We start from the raw sequence: 16,854 nt of genomic DNA, 5'->3' as shown, positions 1-16,854 counted from the left end.
TTTATTTTATTCGCCTATTAATGTTTGTGTCTATATCATTACCATTACCATAATGTAAAACTTGTTTGTACGATAAATCAAATTGATTTCGACCAAAACACGGATTAGAACACGTCACTTCCTGTTGGCGGATTTTTCAAAAACGAAAAATAGTATCAGAAATGTGAATATCAGTCTGGGCGCAAATACTTTTGCTAAAACTTGTTTCAATTAACCAGACATATTAATCCATATACATTCAACATAAAATCTATAGAGTAAGCACTTTTATGACTGTTGTCATTCACCTATTTGTAAAAAAAAAAAAAAAAAGATAAAATCTATTTTTTTTCCAGACGAATGGCTTAGTTCTCGATATAAAGCAGAATAAACATAAAACAAAAACACAGATCAAACGTGGCTGGCAATTTATCCATCTCTCATCCGTAACAACAATAACAACAAAAACACTGATAACAGATCTGAGAGTACTCCAGTTTCTGTCAGCTAGCTAGTTCAAAGCCAAGAAGAAATGGGTACAAGTCAAATCGGCACCTGGTCAAATTGGCATCTAGTCAAATCGGCACCTATTTAAAGTCAATTCGCCATCCAATAATATATGATATAATATATGGGACTGGGACTATTATGCTAAGTTAGTAATTTAAGTATACTAGCATAATAGTCCCAGATATATATAAATAATATAATAGAAAATGTATAAATTCGATTATGATCTATTTTGGGGGTTGGATTTATCATACATTACATGTAAAAAAGCATCAAGCAGTAAAAATACAAAGGTTAATCATTTAAAGTTTTCTCAACATTATGTGACTGATGTTTTGATAAATTTTCTAATCAATTAATTAATAACTTAAATCAAGTACATAGTGAAAACAAAATGTAACACCGGCTTTTGTTTCACCATGTTCACATATATTTGTCATATTTTCACAACTATATGATACAAAAAGACTTTTCATGGATATATGGACCATAATTTGGTATTCGGCCTTTGGTTTCTTTTTGTATCCTTTTTTATAAGTTCTAAAACTTTAACTTTTATTCTGTGGGTTGTGTTGGTGTTAAAATAGTATTAATGGAACAATTGAGTTTTTCGAGAAAAAATTAATACATTTTGATTCACCGTTTACATGACAGGAAACTTAATAGGAAACCAATCTTTATTTTCTTTATTTTGCACAATATATTTCAAAAGACATAAATGAACACCATTACTAGTGTTACTTGCTTCATGTTAATATTTAAAATCTATTTTCAATGTTAAATTAAAGTTTTTTTTAAACGCGACAGGAAACCATAAGAAACCGAAAGCACTTTTTTAGTTTTATTTTATTGCAAAATCTGCTTAAAATAATCTGAACAGTATACTTTTTCTTAAAATCCATCTTAAATGTAACAGTATTATAAAACTCCTTAATATGTGCTTGTTTTGAAAACAATTAGTACAATTTATTCAGGAATTTCCATATTTTCTTCATTGATACAGGATACCATAATCGTTGTATCTTGATGTTTTAGCCAAAAAAATGTATTTATATTTGGTTTTGAAATCCCAGTTATATACAATTTATTCCAAATCATTGGCAATGTAAAATTCTTTAAATCCAGTAAAATAGGCACCATGTGATATTTGTGACCTGTACACCATCTACATGGTTTCCACATTTTAACCTACTTTAGTGGGCTAAAATCAATAAAGTACTTCCTTTCAAGTCATGCATGGTAAAAGGTTTCTTTCCTTTGACAAGTTTATTGCGTTTCTGAAAAGTGTTTGCAGAACATGAATAAAAAAATTAATTCAAAATTGTGACAAAGATACCAACTTTGTACATTCCAAGTGTAACGGTATATTAACATGTATTTTTTATTAAATTATCTTTATTCACCTAAAATATCCAGTAATATTTACTGCTGAAGCAAAATCAATCCAACAAACATCGGCACCATGATAAGAGAATTTCGATTGAATTTTCCAAGGACCCTTTACATCGTTATTGGGAAACGAAGTGTGTTAAAATGTCGGTCAAATCTGAAATTGATTTTGTCAAGTCATTGGGCATTTATTTTCACACAAGATTGTATGTAACATTATGCACATAGGAAAATAATAGACCCCCGGCGCAATCTCTGAAAATTGTATTTTCCTTTTTTAAACAAGACGAAACAAGTCTACAGATTATGTTTGCTAACATCCCGTTGGAAATGAAAACAATGTTTAGACCTAGTTTTTTGTATATCTGGCTGTAAGGGTGTGATCACATGTTAGTCACATGTTTCACGTATGACCATAAATGATTAGAACTTAATGACAAAAACAATTTTAATAAATAACTTGACTTCTGTTTCGTGTGAAATGTAACGCATAATGATAACGTCATTTTCTAACTTAATTATTACGAAGAACAAAACAAGAATGTAAATCATCTCTGATTTACCTGTTTGAACATCTCGCAAGAGTTCATATTTGCATATTGTTGCAAAGAATTCTTTTACAACAAAGCAGATTACACCATCTAAAATTTGCGTTACAAAATGGGAAACCAAAGTAACGACAGTGTTCTTACACCTGCTACAGAAATACTAATAGTTCTTGGTAATTTCTTCTCACTATTCTTATTGGTCGATGTTCTTTGTTATTTGAGAGCAAAAGTTACAAATTTGCGGGTGATGATTATCTATAATAAATAAGTCAGTGTTATGCACTTAGGAAGCGAAAAGTAAAGCGAGAAACGACACAAAAATACGGTTGTATAATCTTTGAAATTTGTTAATTTTAATTTTTTTTCTAGGGAAGAGTAGCATACACTTGTATGTTGATAAAAATAATGGCATCTTTAGATTTAGTTACAACTTTTCTTACAGTAATTCACAATTTTATCACTTTTCTATAGTTATAGGAAATGAGCCCAATAGCAAATTATAGTCCATATGTGGTATCAGGAGAAAATTAAAATTAGAATTTAAACCATTAGGTATCCTCATTTCCATTGTGAGGACAAGGATAATAGCACGAAATGTTAGATTAAAGTATATAAATTTGAATTAAAAGATTGAACTAGAACATTTTTAAAGATAAATTCTAATTTGTACAAAGTTACATCTTGTACACAACAAATATATTAAACAAATTTAACATGGGTGCCGATTTGACTACATCAAGTGCCGAATTAACCAGATGCCAATTTGACTAGTGCCAATTCGACTATACTGGGTGCCGATTTGACCAAGTGTCGATTTAACCAGGTGTCAATTTGACTAGAATTCGAAGAAATTACCCCAATAATAAAAAAAAACATGCATCTAAGACTATTTCCAGTAATAGTGGAGGAATAGTAAAGCTTTATTATCTAGATACATGTATGCCACAAAAATATGCCACAAAAAAAAATTCAACAACAATCTACAAATGAATGTGAAATTAATTACAAAGGAGTGTATATTTAAGTTATCCACTTCCCAGTTACAGTTAAAACCTTGCCAGATATTGGCAGAGTTGAAGTTTACTTTTACATCATGTACATGATCAACCTATATGAAAATAGCTGGTGATCAAAACCTATTGAATGCCTGTTTTATTTTTTAGGACTTTAATAACCTTTATTCATTATACCACATGTCCTTAAAACAAATGCCTCAACTTTTAATATGAATCTTTGATATTTTAGTATAATGGACCAGGAAGTACAAGAAACCGGGGATGGTTTATCAAGAGTATCAATATCACAGGAAACTAAAGGTATATTATCAGTCAGGGGACTTACTGAAATAAGTGATTTTTAAATCACTTATTTGAGTAGCAAATTCGAGGTTTTATCACAAATTGGGATTTTGTAGTTTTTTTCAAAATTTTAAACACATAAGTTTAAATAATATCTTTTAATTAGTAAAATTAAAAAATATGAACTTTTTGCTTCTTTTAAGTATCAAGGTTCATGCCTTTGATGCTATCATTTAGCTGAAAATTCCATATTAGTTGAAAAAATGCTATAATAATGGCTTTACATAATGAGCTGATACTTTCTTCAAAGATTTTTCACAGCAGTGGTAGTATTTTTCCTGTGAAGTTCAAGGTTCATCTTTCAGATTATGTAATAAAAATTTCACTGTTCGGGGGTGTTGAAATTAGTGTGGGTTATTAACAGAATGATACTTAAAGAAGTGATTTTTGGGAAGGAAATTGAGGTCTGATACGTAAACAAGTGACTTTTATGTCATTATCCTAGATTCTGTACAAGGTCATCACCTGAAATGACCTGGTCATCCTAGACAACACAGATGTTGGTTCTGATAAGTTTAGAAACATAATTAGTCCCTGGATCATGAGTATTCTATATTTAAAGCTACATTAAAATTAAATCACTTCTATTGATTAATTTGAACTACTTAAACAGGTGATTATTAAAGAAAGACAACTCTAACTTCCAACCTTTATGGAAATAATGTTACTTGAATCAGTGATTTAGAAAATCACTTGTTTAAGTAAGTCCCCTGACTGATTATATGTATCCTATATATGTCTATAATAGCCACATCAGGATTTAAAATTGTTTACTCTTTGTTTTCCACAATCTGGCATCAAGCATTTTCAAAATTAGCTTTTAATATTTTCAAACTGTCAAAATTAGAAAACAAATGGATTTGTTTTTTAAATGGAAAGCAATACATTCTATAATTTTTCCCAATAACACAAGCATGTGTGTGTTCAGATACTAAGAATAAAACCACTTTTAATATTTTATGTACTATTTCCCAAATATTCCCCCCAACAGATTATATATTTTATAATCAAAGTGAAGAACAATAAGAAAACACCCTATAAACAAAAAACCACAAAAGTTATCTAGAGATCAACTATGATCATCAGCAATACAAATTCACGGTGTATATTCATAACGCTTCCTTTCCGATAGAATCGGCGTTTTTGCTTCCTTTCCGATACTTTAACGCTTCCTTTCAGAGTTTCGATGACGACATCGCAAAGGATCACGATATTAAAATGAATAATGCTGCCGTCAAGAGGTAAGTTATATAAAAATATGTAGCTCACGGAATATTTGAATGTTTTGTCTTAATTCATACCAAGTTGATTTCATTAAGAAAATAATATAAACCAGTTCAAACAGTTCCACAATGTCAGCGTCGTTGACAATGACAGATAAAAAATGCATTTGTTTGCTCAGAAACTATTTTAAAAAGCATACAGCATATTGATTCGCAAGCTTTTCATTATATTTTAACTTATCAAATGGTTTTACCTTGTCCCGCTAACCTGAAACATCCGTATAACTCTTTTTTTCTTTACAATCAAGGAAACACTTCCTTTCCGATAAGTCAGTCCCAGCGTCAGTTTTGGAAACGCTTACTTTCGGAGTCTAAGGAAACGACTCCTTTCAGATTCACGTAAAAGTAATGTTATTTTCAAATAAAAATGTAGCCGTGCGCACAGGCTAAGAAATAAGCACGACTTTAGCTTTTTGTTTTACGATATAAAATAAGATATACAATTTAAAACATTGAAACTACATTTCATTAATATTGAACATGATAAACTGTCACCATAAAGATCATATGTTCAGTAAGGGCTGCACCTCCTATATCCTTTCTTATACATAAGCAACATTGTTAGGCACAACTTTGTATTTTGGCATTATTTAAAGAACAAGGGCAGATTATCAATAAAACCTATCACGTGGCACTTAATAGTTAGAGTCAGTGGCGGATCCAGAAATTTTCATAAGTGGGGGCCCACTGACTGACCTAAGAGAGGCCCGCTCTAGTCACACTTCGAGATTTCCTATATAAGCAAAAAAAAAAAAAATTAAATCTGCTTCTGAGAGTAAAAGACTAGTCGACCCCCGGGGTCTGAATAATGTGTTCGACGTAAGTTGACATGTCTATTATTCGAACTGTTACCTTGTGAGATAGCACGTTGAAATTACGGCCTAGTACAAAGCGGGGTTCATATTCATTTCTCATTATCATGTTTTCTTCCTGAAAATGCACCTGACTTAGTTTAGTTTAAACATATTCATTTATAGTGGACTGGGAAACAAGCTATTGAAACGTATATTTAAAATCCCTTTACACTTTGCATCATACTTGCCACTGGACGTTAAATAACCCTCCATCAGGCTATCGTCATCTGGAGACTCGTTATTGAAGGTCTAATCGAAAAGTTAAAAAACGGTTTTAACACATGACATGGGTAAAATTTATTTGTTCTTACTGTGCTATAATCTGGATAATGCACAGCAAAGGTGTGCATTATAGCTACCTCAGATATACTGATCAGTTCAAATCTATTTTTATCTTTAGGAGCGGTTCCTGGATTTTGAAAGGGGCGTTATTCTATACAATTAAAATAATATCGCCGAGTGTAGCGAGACTTAAAACAATATTGACGATTTTATGCTAAACACGATATTTTGTCCAATCCAAGGGTGAACCACCTATTCGCCTCTTACCCCGAATTCGCCATCGGCCTTGAAATTACGACAAAGTTTAACTTTGTACAAAACATCGTAGTTTCAAAATAGGAAAAAAGAAAGATTTCTAATTCCGTTTTTTTACCTAAACTGGGACAATTACAAACTTAAGGTAATACAACAACGTTTGGTATGCCCTGTTTTTAAACTGAATAAAACAATATCAATTTTTTTTACAGGAACCATATTTTCAACAGTTTTTTGTGGAAACGACAGACACAAAGACAGGCTTAAAAATCGGATATTTCAAAGCCTCAAGAAGTGACTCGTGTATCATAAATGTGATGAGAGTAAAATTCTTCCCACAACTAGACTTGTGTGGTTCTCTTTGAAAATTATTTCCGGTACCCAAGCATATTATAAACAAGAATTAGATGGATGCTATTACTAAAATATAGAAAAGAACGAAAAGGGAAATTTAGACAAAAACAAACCCTCTCCTATTAAATAATTTGTTCAGTTGGAACACAAATTTTAGAAATGGTGATTGTGGTATAAAGAGAAGACCGCTTTCTTATGGACACTTTGTATACAGAATAACAATTAATTTCTATAATTTCTAAATTTATGCAAATTATATAACAATGTGAAAGTATTAATACATTGAAAAGCCGTGTATTTAATACGCAAACACTAGAACTTATAGCATCTTAATGTCCATTTATAATGGCTGCATAATCTCCAATTACGGTTCTGGTACTTTTTTCTCTGATATTTACGATTTTATTTCTCGTGCTTCGTTTTACCCGATTTTTATTTCAAGTGTTTCCGTGTTCAGTACCGCTCTTTACCACAATCTTAAAATATTTATTTTAAAATATTTTAACAACATAATGCTGAAAAATCAATGCTGATCAATGCTTGCGTGAGGTCTATCGTTTTGACTTTTAATAATACGCCCCGGGACATCAAAATATTTAGACATAGTTGCATCTATCCACAGTCTGACCGTTGGTATAAACATTTTTATTTATCTGATAGGATGCGTTTCCTAGTAACTTTAATCTTAAAGGAAGCGTTTCCAAACTCTGAAAGGAGGCGTTTTGGTCGATGTTCAGAAAAAACTCAGTTATTGCATGCATTGAAAGGTTAGGAATCTTACAATATATACAAAATGAAAACTCCGAATTTATTTTATAATCTAATTAATTGTATATTGTGTTAAACGGTCAATTGTTCTTGCATTCATGACTTTTATTTTGGATAAACTTGTTGTACACGTCGACGCTGTTGTTGTGTAAACCCGTATGCTATCTGTAATCGATTGTAGACATGAGCAAATCTTATTTTGGGTACTTGTTTATGTACTTTGTTCCGTCATCTATCAATTCTTTCAATAATATTAGTATTTCATTGGTAAATTAGAGTAGAAGGACACTACCATTCAATCGATGTAATCATTTCCTGTGTACAGTATCGGAAAGGGTGCGTTTTCTGACTCGGAAAGGAAGCAAAAACGCCGATTTTATCGGAAAGGAAGCGTTATGAATATGCACTGTGAAATTGTCTTTATACCAAATCTCCAGTCTTAACAGGTTGTGAAACATTTAACTAAGACTATTAAAGGTTTACTAGAAACACAAAATTTCTTGAAGGACAGAAAAACCAAAAAGAATCCGTTGTCAAGGTTAATACTGACAAAGGAAAGGCACATTACTATGTGACATTGTTAAAATTGCTTTTTATTGACTCAATTCTCCCCTATAGTAAATTTTCTTGAATAACAAGAGGTGCATAAAAGAACATACATTTACAAAGAGAAATAAAAGCACATCTGCATACCTGCCAAATCATGGGTACGGGTGAAAACCAGGTATTTTTTTTTTAAATTTTGCAGAAATGACTGAAGAAGAACAGGAAATATTTACTGAGCTGATCACAAATGCTAAACAATTAACAACAGAAAGGAAAATAAAGGAGGCCTTAGATTTATACAGACAGGCACTTCAGATGCATTACCATGAAAAATTAGCCAAAAAGATCGAAAAGATGGAGGTATGTATAAACAGACTTAACTATTGTGTTTCCTGAGAAGTATTCTGAAGCTGTCACTAAATCCAGTTACATTTCTTTATAAACCTGTTGAAAGTAGTGAATTATTTTACTGTTTAAATCTCTTGATATGTTTCTTATTCTCCCTTGATGTTATTTTTGTCTGTTGGAATAGAATTGATCAACTCTGAAAGCATTTTTGAAGATGATAACATTAATACTTGTGTTACATTGAATTTTTACTAGACTTAATATAAAAAAGAAGATGTGGTATGATTGCCAATGAAACAACTATCCACAAAATGCTAAAATGACACAGACATTTACAACCATAGGTCACTGAACAGCCTTCAACAATGAGCAAAACCAAACCGCACAGTCAGCTATAAAAGGCCCTGTTAAGACAATGTAAAACAATTCAAAGGAGAAAACTAACGGCCTTATTTATGTAAAAAAATGAACAAAAAAAAACAAATATTTAACACATCAACAAACGACAACCACTGAATTACAGGCTCCTGACTGGGGACAGGCTTATTTACCAGATACTTTGTTGGTCAGAAATCATCTCACATTGTATTAAAGTATTCTATAATATTTAAAGATAATTGAATAGCATGTTGATTTTCCAGGCATACCTGAAAGAAACTGGTGAAGATAGAGATAGTGGTAACCATGGTAACTATAGTAATTAACACCCTGCTTACCTTGATCTTTCACAAAACCTGTAAAATAAAGAATTTGGTTACAGTAAAGTCTGCCACTTGTTCACATTTATTATGATTTATTTCTGATTTAAAAGAACAGTCATTAGCTTTAAAAAAGAAAAAAATATAATACTATGCATAAGTAAGTTTGCTTATTAATGTACCCGAATGATAAAGATATAAGTATAGTGGATCTTGTAGCAGATACTTAAATGTGTGTGTTTTGATGGAAATGGTAAATTTTTATTTGCATGGTCGAGACAATAGAACAACTCCATGGGTGCAAAACATTACATTACTCATACACAATAAAAATAGTACATTTCTAGCTTACTTTGGTATAAACTCTGATTGATATTTTAACTGATATTAAAGGAGACAGTTCTAGGTCCAGTTCTACAGACACTCCTGGTGAGAACCTGTCTGGAGAGGATCAGGATATCTACAATCAGATGATATCTAGTGCTAGAAATCTGGTGGAGCAAGGTAACATCAAAGAAGCTTTAGACTTAAACAAGGAAGCTTTAAAGATACATCACAATGAAAAACTGGCCAGGAAAATTAATAAAATGGAGGTAATCTAATAAAGTCCTATCAGTAGTTATAAAGAGTATATCACTGTTAGCTGATAAAAAATCAAATAGGAATAGAAGTCTTTGTGAGTCATTCAAATTGCATGATTAAAGTAAATAATGAGTTACACAGAAATGGTAACACCCATTTTGAGCTTAAGACAGGACTCTAAAAATTCATTTTTTGGTAATGACCCATTATAGTTGTTTGAAGTATGGAAATATGTTTCTTTTTGTTTGATAAATTGAGTTTTTCCAACGTAAAAAAATATCTGTTTAACATGTTTAATGATGTCTTATGTTGTATCTGTAATTAATATAAGGTTATTCAAATGTACCTCAAGTTGAAATGACATGGTTTCAAATGTCAGCACTTAAGGTGGTACCTAATACTACAGGGAGATAACTCTGTAAAATCAGTTAAACGTTTTAATTACACTGTGTTGATAAGGGAATATTATGCTTCTCAATGATCAAACTTAGAGTTTGTCAAACTGCTATATAACCAGTGTAACTGTTCTGATAAAATGGTTGGTTCAAATTTTTTGAAATTTTGATATTTTTGATAAAGGGTCGAAGTAAATACTTTGTTAAAATTTTATTAAAATTAAACGAGCCAAATAAATTTTAGTGAAAGTGTTGGGTACCACCTTAAGATCACATGCAGTTATTCATTACAATGTGTATATTGTATGACATTTTTATAAGACTAGACAAGGATTCATGAATTTAAGGAATACATGTAATACTGCTGAAAATCATTAATATTTCTCAAATTGTCTGGAATATTTATATTAAATTGTACAAAAGATTTGTAATTGCTTTAGAATATTTCAATGTCCTTGATAACGGATTTCAGATAGTATATTGTTTTATAAGTCTTTACATACTAACTTTTAATATGTTTAATGAAGATGACAAAAAAATGCAGATTGTCTATTAAAAGATTCTGCCTTTAAGTGTGGATGATATTTTCAATAAATCATTAAATCTGGAGATTTATTCGTTTGTTTTTTAGATGTTTTTGAAGACCAGTAGTAATCAAGGTACAGGAAATGTTAAAAGTCAAGGTCAGTCTGGAAATACATTTCAGGATAGATAGTTTTTGTTATAAATCTTATATGTAAACTGAAAGAAAGCTTAATATTTATTAGTTTCATGTTTGATCTTCAGAAGTAACAAAAAGCATGTTTAAGAAGTTTTGCAGTGAAATATTTGTATTAATGTCCAATCAAAGTCAGCTGTCCTATTTTCAAGTTTATCTTATGATTGAACAGGATAATTAGTTATTATATTTACTACTAGTTATATTTTTACAATGGTAGTCTTGACATGAAATCATCAAATATGGACCATAATTTGCTATTGGGCTCCGTTTCCTATAACTATAGAAAAGTGATAAAATGTGAATTACTGTAAGAAAAGTTGTAACTACATCTAAAGATGCCATTATTTTGATCAACATACAAGTGTATGCTACTCTTCCCTAGAAAAAAAATTGAAATATACGAATTTCAAAGATTCTACAACCGTATTTTTGTGTCGTTTCTCGCGTTACTTTTTGCTTTCGAAGAGCATAACGCTGACTGATTTATAGATAATCTTCACCGGCAAATTTGTAACTTTTGCTTTCAAATAACAAAGAACATCGACCAATAAGAATAGTGAGAAGAAAATGCCGAGAACTATAAGTATTTATGAAGCAGATGTAAGAACAGTGGCGTGACTTTTGTGTCCGATTTCGTAACGCAAATTTTAGATGATGTGATCTGCTTTGTTGTAATAGAATTCTTAAAAACAATATGCAAATATGAACTCTCGCGAGATGTTCAAACAGGTAAATCAGAGATGATTTACACTCTTGTTTTGATCTTCGTAATAATTAAGTAAGAAAATGACGTTATCGTTATGCGTTACATTTCACACGAAACAGAAGTCCAGTTATTTATTAAAATTGTTTTTGTCCTTAAGTTCTAATCATTTCCGGTCATACGTGAAACATGTGACTAACCTGTGATAACGCCATTACGAAATACTAGGTCTAAACATTGTTTTTGTTTCCAACGGGATGTTAGCAAACATAATCTGTAGACTTGTTTCGACTTGTTTAAAAAAGGAAAATACAATTTTCAAAGAGATTGCGCTGGGGGTCTATTATTTTTCCTATGTGCATAATGTTACATACGATCTTGTGTGAAAATAAATGCCCAATGACTTGACAAAATCGATTTCAGATTTGACCGACGTTTAAACACACTACGTTTCCCAATAACGATGTAAAGGGTCCTTGGAAATTTCAATCGAAATTACATCTCTTATCATGGTGCCGATGTTCGTTGGATTGATTTTGATTCAGCAGTAAATATTACTGGATATTTTAGGTGAATAAATATAATTTAATAAAAAATACATGTTAATATACCGTTACACTTGGAATGTACAAAGTTGGCATCTTTGTGACAGTTTTAAATTAATATTTTTTATTCATGTTCTGCAAACACTTATCAGAAACGCAATAAACTTGTCAAAGGAGAAGTAAACTTTTACCATGCATGACTTGAAAGGAAGAACTTTATTGATTTTAGCCCACTAAAGTAGGTTAAAATGTGGAAACCATGTAGATGGTGTACAGGTCACAAGTATCACATTGTGCCTATTTTAAAGATTTTAATTCCAAGTTAAAAGATTTTTCTTTACTGGATTTAAAGTATGTTACATTGCCAATGATTTGGAATAAATTGTATATAACTGGAATATCAAAACCAAATATAAATACATTTTTTTGGCTTAAACATGGTTAGAAACAACAATTGGCTAAAAACAACGATTATGGTATCCTGTATCAATGAAGAAAATATGGAAAATTCTGAATAAATTGTACTATAAATTGTTTTCAAAACAAGTACATATTTAGGAGTTTTATAATACTGTTACATTTAAGATGGATTTTAAGAAAAGGATACTGTTCAGATTTTATTTTAAGCAGATTTTGCAATAAAATAAAACTAAAAAAATGCTTTCGGTTTCTTATGGTTTCCTGTCAGGTTTAAAAAAACCTTTAATATAACATTGAAAATAGATTTTAAATATTAACATGAAGCAAGTAACACTAGGAATGGTGTTTATTTATGCCTTTTGAATTATATTGTGCAAAATAAAGAAAATAAAGATTGGTTTCCTGTTTGGTTTCATGTCACGTAAACGGTGAATCAAAATGTATTAATTTTTTCTCGAAATACTCAATTGTTCCATTCATACTATTCTAACACCAACACAACCCACAAAATAAAAGTTAAAATTTTAGAACTTATAAAAAAGGATACAAAGAGAAACCAAAGGCCGAATACCAAATTATAGTCCATATGTGAAAACAATATATAGCTATTTTTTTAAGCATTATTAAGAACTTGAAGGTAAGGCTTTGCGACCATTAAAATTTTGAGTGCAATTATTGTACACAGACTCAGAATTCAACCAATCAAATTACGGGATTCAATGTTTTTGCACTCAGAGTTCTTAGTAAATGTTTATTGCCAAGAATCCAGGTATGAATTGAATAAATAAGTGATCAATAATTAACTTTAGTTTATCAAATTTGAGTATATTGAAAAGTCAATTAAATAGAATGTTTGTGTGTTTTAATTTTTGTAATAACTATGTATTGTGCAATTGATTTGAGTTCATCTTGATAACTTGTTTTAAATACAGGTACACCAAAGGCAGACACTGGTCAAAAAGAGAGCATTTCAGATGACAATAATGAAATATTTGGCCAGCTTATTCAAACAGCCAAACAATACACAGAAAAGGGTAAAATAAAAGATGCATTAGAACTTTATAGAGAAGCTTTACAGATAAATCCTGGTCATGACAAACTTGCTAAGAGAATAGCCAAGATAGAGGTAGTTATGATTTTGTTTTAAGGTGGTACATAACACTACAGGGAGATAACTGTCTAAAATCAGCTTAACATTTAAATAATGTTGTGCTGTTAAGGGAATATTAAGCTTCTGAATGATCAAAATTGGTGTTTGTCAAACTGCTATATAACCAGTGTAATTTTTCTGATAAAAAAGTTGGTTCATTTTTTTCTAATTTTTTTCTATTTTTGCCAAAGGTTAAAGGGGCACTAGCTGTCAAATTCATTGTAACCGATTTGACTCAAATTCTCATATTTGGTTTATAACAATGTAAAACATTTATCCAAACTATCAAAAGTCTAAAATAAACAGTTTACAGAGCATGGGGTAGATAATATATAGGTTCGTTTCGTGTGTATTTTAGTCCAGACGCCATCTAATTAACTATCGATTTGACCTCAGATGACCATATAAGCGATGTAAACAAAAATAAAGATACGAATAGATTAAAACAACACGTGCAATTGCATTTTTATAGGTCTGTTCGATTTTATTTTATAGATTAAAAATAGATGTTTCTAATTGTTTTTAACCATATAAGAATGATTTTATGTGCATCGAATTAGTAATCAAAGATTTACCGTAGTTTCATTTTCATTGTTGACATTCTTTTTATTTAAATAACCAGTACACGTACAATGCATGCGTTGTCAATCTCTAGCTAGGGGTTAACTTGAAGTTCACATGAATACCGGTTAGAATGATGATGACGTTTTCACTTGCAAGCGAATCAGTCAAAAATTATGTTTAATCGCTTATTTCAACAAAATTAAAGGAAATTGATTGCTAAAAGCAAATTATTATTTCATTATTCCAATTTGATTAATGATTGATCTAAAAAAAATCATACTTTATTTTTTTATATATATCGTAGCTAGTGCCCCTTTAAAGAATATACTTTGTCAAAATTTTGTGAAAATTAAACAAGCCAAATTAATTTTAGTGAAAGTGTTGGGTACCACCTTAAACTCAAATTTAAATCTTCTTATATTCAATAAAAAAAAAAAGGGTGTTCCATAAAACAAATGTAGGATATCCCAGGGAAGGCATATCCAAATCTATTGGTTTCATCTTTGTTTTTTTCTTAGTGGAAATGTAAGTAAAATTTTAATTTTCCTCTATAAGTGGTTTCACCATTTTAAAGTGCCTTCCCTGGAAACCATGTATGTTTTAATGGAACAGTCCGAAGGGCAGTTCCAAAAATAAATGTAGGAGGGGATAGGAAGGCACTTTTGATTTGACCCCACCATGCATACATTTTAAATTGGATATATCATTTAAATGTTTAAGTAAGCTTTCTTAAATAACCACCAGCCATCAAATTTTAATAAAAGTGCCTTCCTTCCCCTCTATACAATTAATTGTGGAAAAGCCCTTATAGGAGATTGGCATTTTGTGAAGGTTTTCAAATGAATAAACAAGGTTAAAAATGATAATCTATGAACTTTACAAACAGCTAGAAGTATGTGTGATTAAATGTTTTCAAGTTTTCTAGTGACGCAACTTATTGGTTAACTTTTAACAGTTTTATTTTTTATATTCAAGGTATATTTAAAAGAGAGTGAGGAGCAACAGAATCACAGAACTGAAGAAGATGTCAATGCAGCAAACACAGGTAAAATAACATGTTTAAGGTGGTACCTAACACTACAGGGAGATAACTCTGTAAAATCAGTTAAACATTTTAATTACCTTGTGTCTTACGGGAATATTAAGCTTCTCAATGATCAAAATAAGTGTATGTCAAACTGCTATATAAGCAGTGTATTTTTTCTGACAAAATGGTTGGTTAAAATTTTTTGAAATTTTTATATTTTTGTCAAAGAGTCAAAGTAAAAACATTGTCAAAATTTTATAAAAATTAAATGAGCCAAATTTTTTTTAGTGAAAGTGTTGGGTACCACCTTAAAAATCTGATTTAAAAAATGTAAAGAATATTATTTTAATTAAATATTGTTGCAGATCAAATTTGTTTTGTTCATCAGTTGAATAAATAATTTAGAAAGTGATTGTGTATTATTCAATGTACGTGTCCTGGTTTATCAAATAACTTTTTTTTTCAGAAATGAAAACAGAGTCAATTGGAGGAACTCCTTCTAAAGAAAACATTTCAGAAGATAATAAAGAAATATTTGACCAGCTAATTCAGACTGCCAAGCTGTATACAGACGAGGGCAAAATAAAAGATGCTTTAGAACTGTATAGAGAAGCTTTGAAAATAAACCCAGACCATGACAAGCTGGCTAAGAAAATAGCAAAGATTGAAGTAATTTATGTCACATATTGTTTGAAAACAACTTTACTATTATTCTTAAACTTATCGGAATGAAAATAGGATCATTTGCATTGGTTTATTGAAAACTCATTTAGATAATTTAAAAAAAGATCAAAATTTCATGAAAATTTGAAGTTTGAAAAACAATTTAAAAAAAAATTAAAACCAACTTAGTTTATTCTTCATGCATAGACATAGTAAAATGGACACTTCTATAAATTAACCATCTGGTAACACTTTTGGAAGAAAAAAATAAATAAGTTAAGTAATTTAAAAAAAATAAATTAAAAATTGTTGTTTGCCATTTTTGTCTTGCATTTACGGAGTCAAGAAGCCAGACATATGTATACGTTTGTGATTTGGTCTATTTTATTGTGAGCCACAAGTAGTAGATCAATCATCTTTGGTATGCAGTTGTATTAGCATCAGCACATCTCATTTCCATGGAGATAATTTGGCCCTGCCCCCTCAGTCATGGTTTATTGAGTTTAAAACTTACTTATTTTACATGTATTAGTTAGTGAAAAGGTCAGTTTTTGGGGAACCACTGGTGGTAGGTCAATGATATTTGGAGATTATTTGGCTCCACCCCTTATTCATGGTCTATTGACTTTGAATTTTTTCTTTGTAATGAGGTCAGTTCAAGGTGAACCCTAAGTGATTAGTCAATGTTATTATACCCCCGCTTTGGTATAAAAAAAAGGGGGGGTATACTGTTTTACCTCTGTCTGTCCGTCAGTCTGTCCGTCAGTCCGTCCGTCAGTCCATCCGTCCCATTAATATTGTTCGTCGCATTTTTCTCAGGAACTACAATACAAGGATTTCTGAAATTTTGTTTCAGGGTTTATCTAAGTCAGCTATACTGTGTGATGGGTTTTCAGATTGATCACTTGAAAA

At 30.7% G+C, this 16,854-nt stretch overlaps 1 protein-coding gene across 2 annotated transcripts in view; it reads left to right on the top strand.

Moving 5' to 3' along the window:
- The first annotated feature begins 104 nt into the window (after window positions 1-104).
- LOC134680665 (DNA excision repair protein ERCC-6-like) overlaps window positions 105-16,854 on the top strand; it is a 68,271-nt gene continuing 51,521 nt past the window's right edge. The window contains exons 1-9 of one of the 2 annotated variants that reach the window (XM_063539799.1): window positions 105-257; window positions 3,672-3,742; window positions 8,329-8,486; window positions 9,116-9,161; window positions 9,566-9,765; window positions 10,781-10,832; window positions 13,471-13,664; window positions 15,228-15,297; window positions 15,746-15,948. In XM_063539799.1, the coding sequence (XP_063395869.1) occupies window positions 3,676-3,742; window positions 8,329-8,486; window positions 9,116-9,161; window positions 9,566-9,765; window positions 10,781-10,832; window positions 13,471-13,664; window positions 15,228-15,297; window positions 15,746-15,948 (990 nt within the window). In that variant the 5' untranslated portion in view covers window positions 105-257; window positions 3,672-3,675. Of the gene's footprint in view, window positions 258-379; window positions 516-3,671; window positions 3,743-8,328; window positions 8,487-9,115; window positions 9,162-9,565; window positions 9,766-10,780; window positions 10,833-13,470; window positions 13,665-15,227; window positions 15,298-15,745; window positions 15,949-16,854 lie in introns of those variants that run through there. The other variant, XM_063539800.1, reaches the window with a different exon arrangement.

The sequence above is a fragment of the Mytilus trossulus genome, chromosome 8 (genome assembly GCF_036588685.1).
Source record: "Mytilus trossulus isolate FHL-02 chromosome 8, PNRI_Mtr1.1.1.hap1, whole genome shotgun sequence".
NCBI lineage: Eukaryota > Metazoa > Mollusca > Bivalvia > Mytilida > Mytilidae > Mytilus > Mytilus trossulus.
The sequence above is the reverse complement of the archived record's forward strand: the minus strand, read 5'-3'. Positions and strand labels throughout refer to the sequence as shown.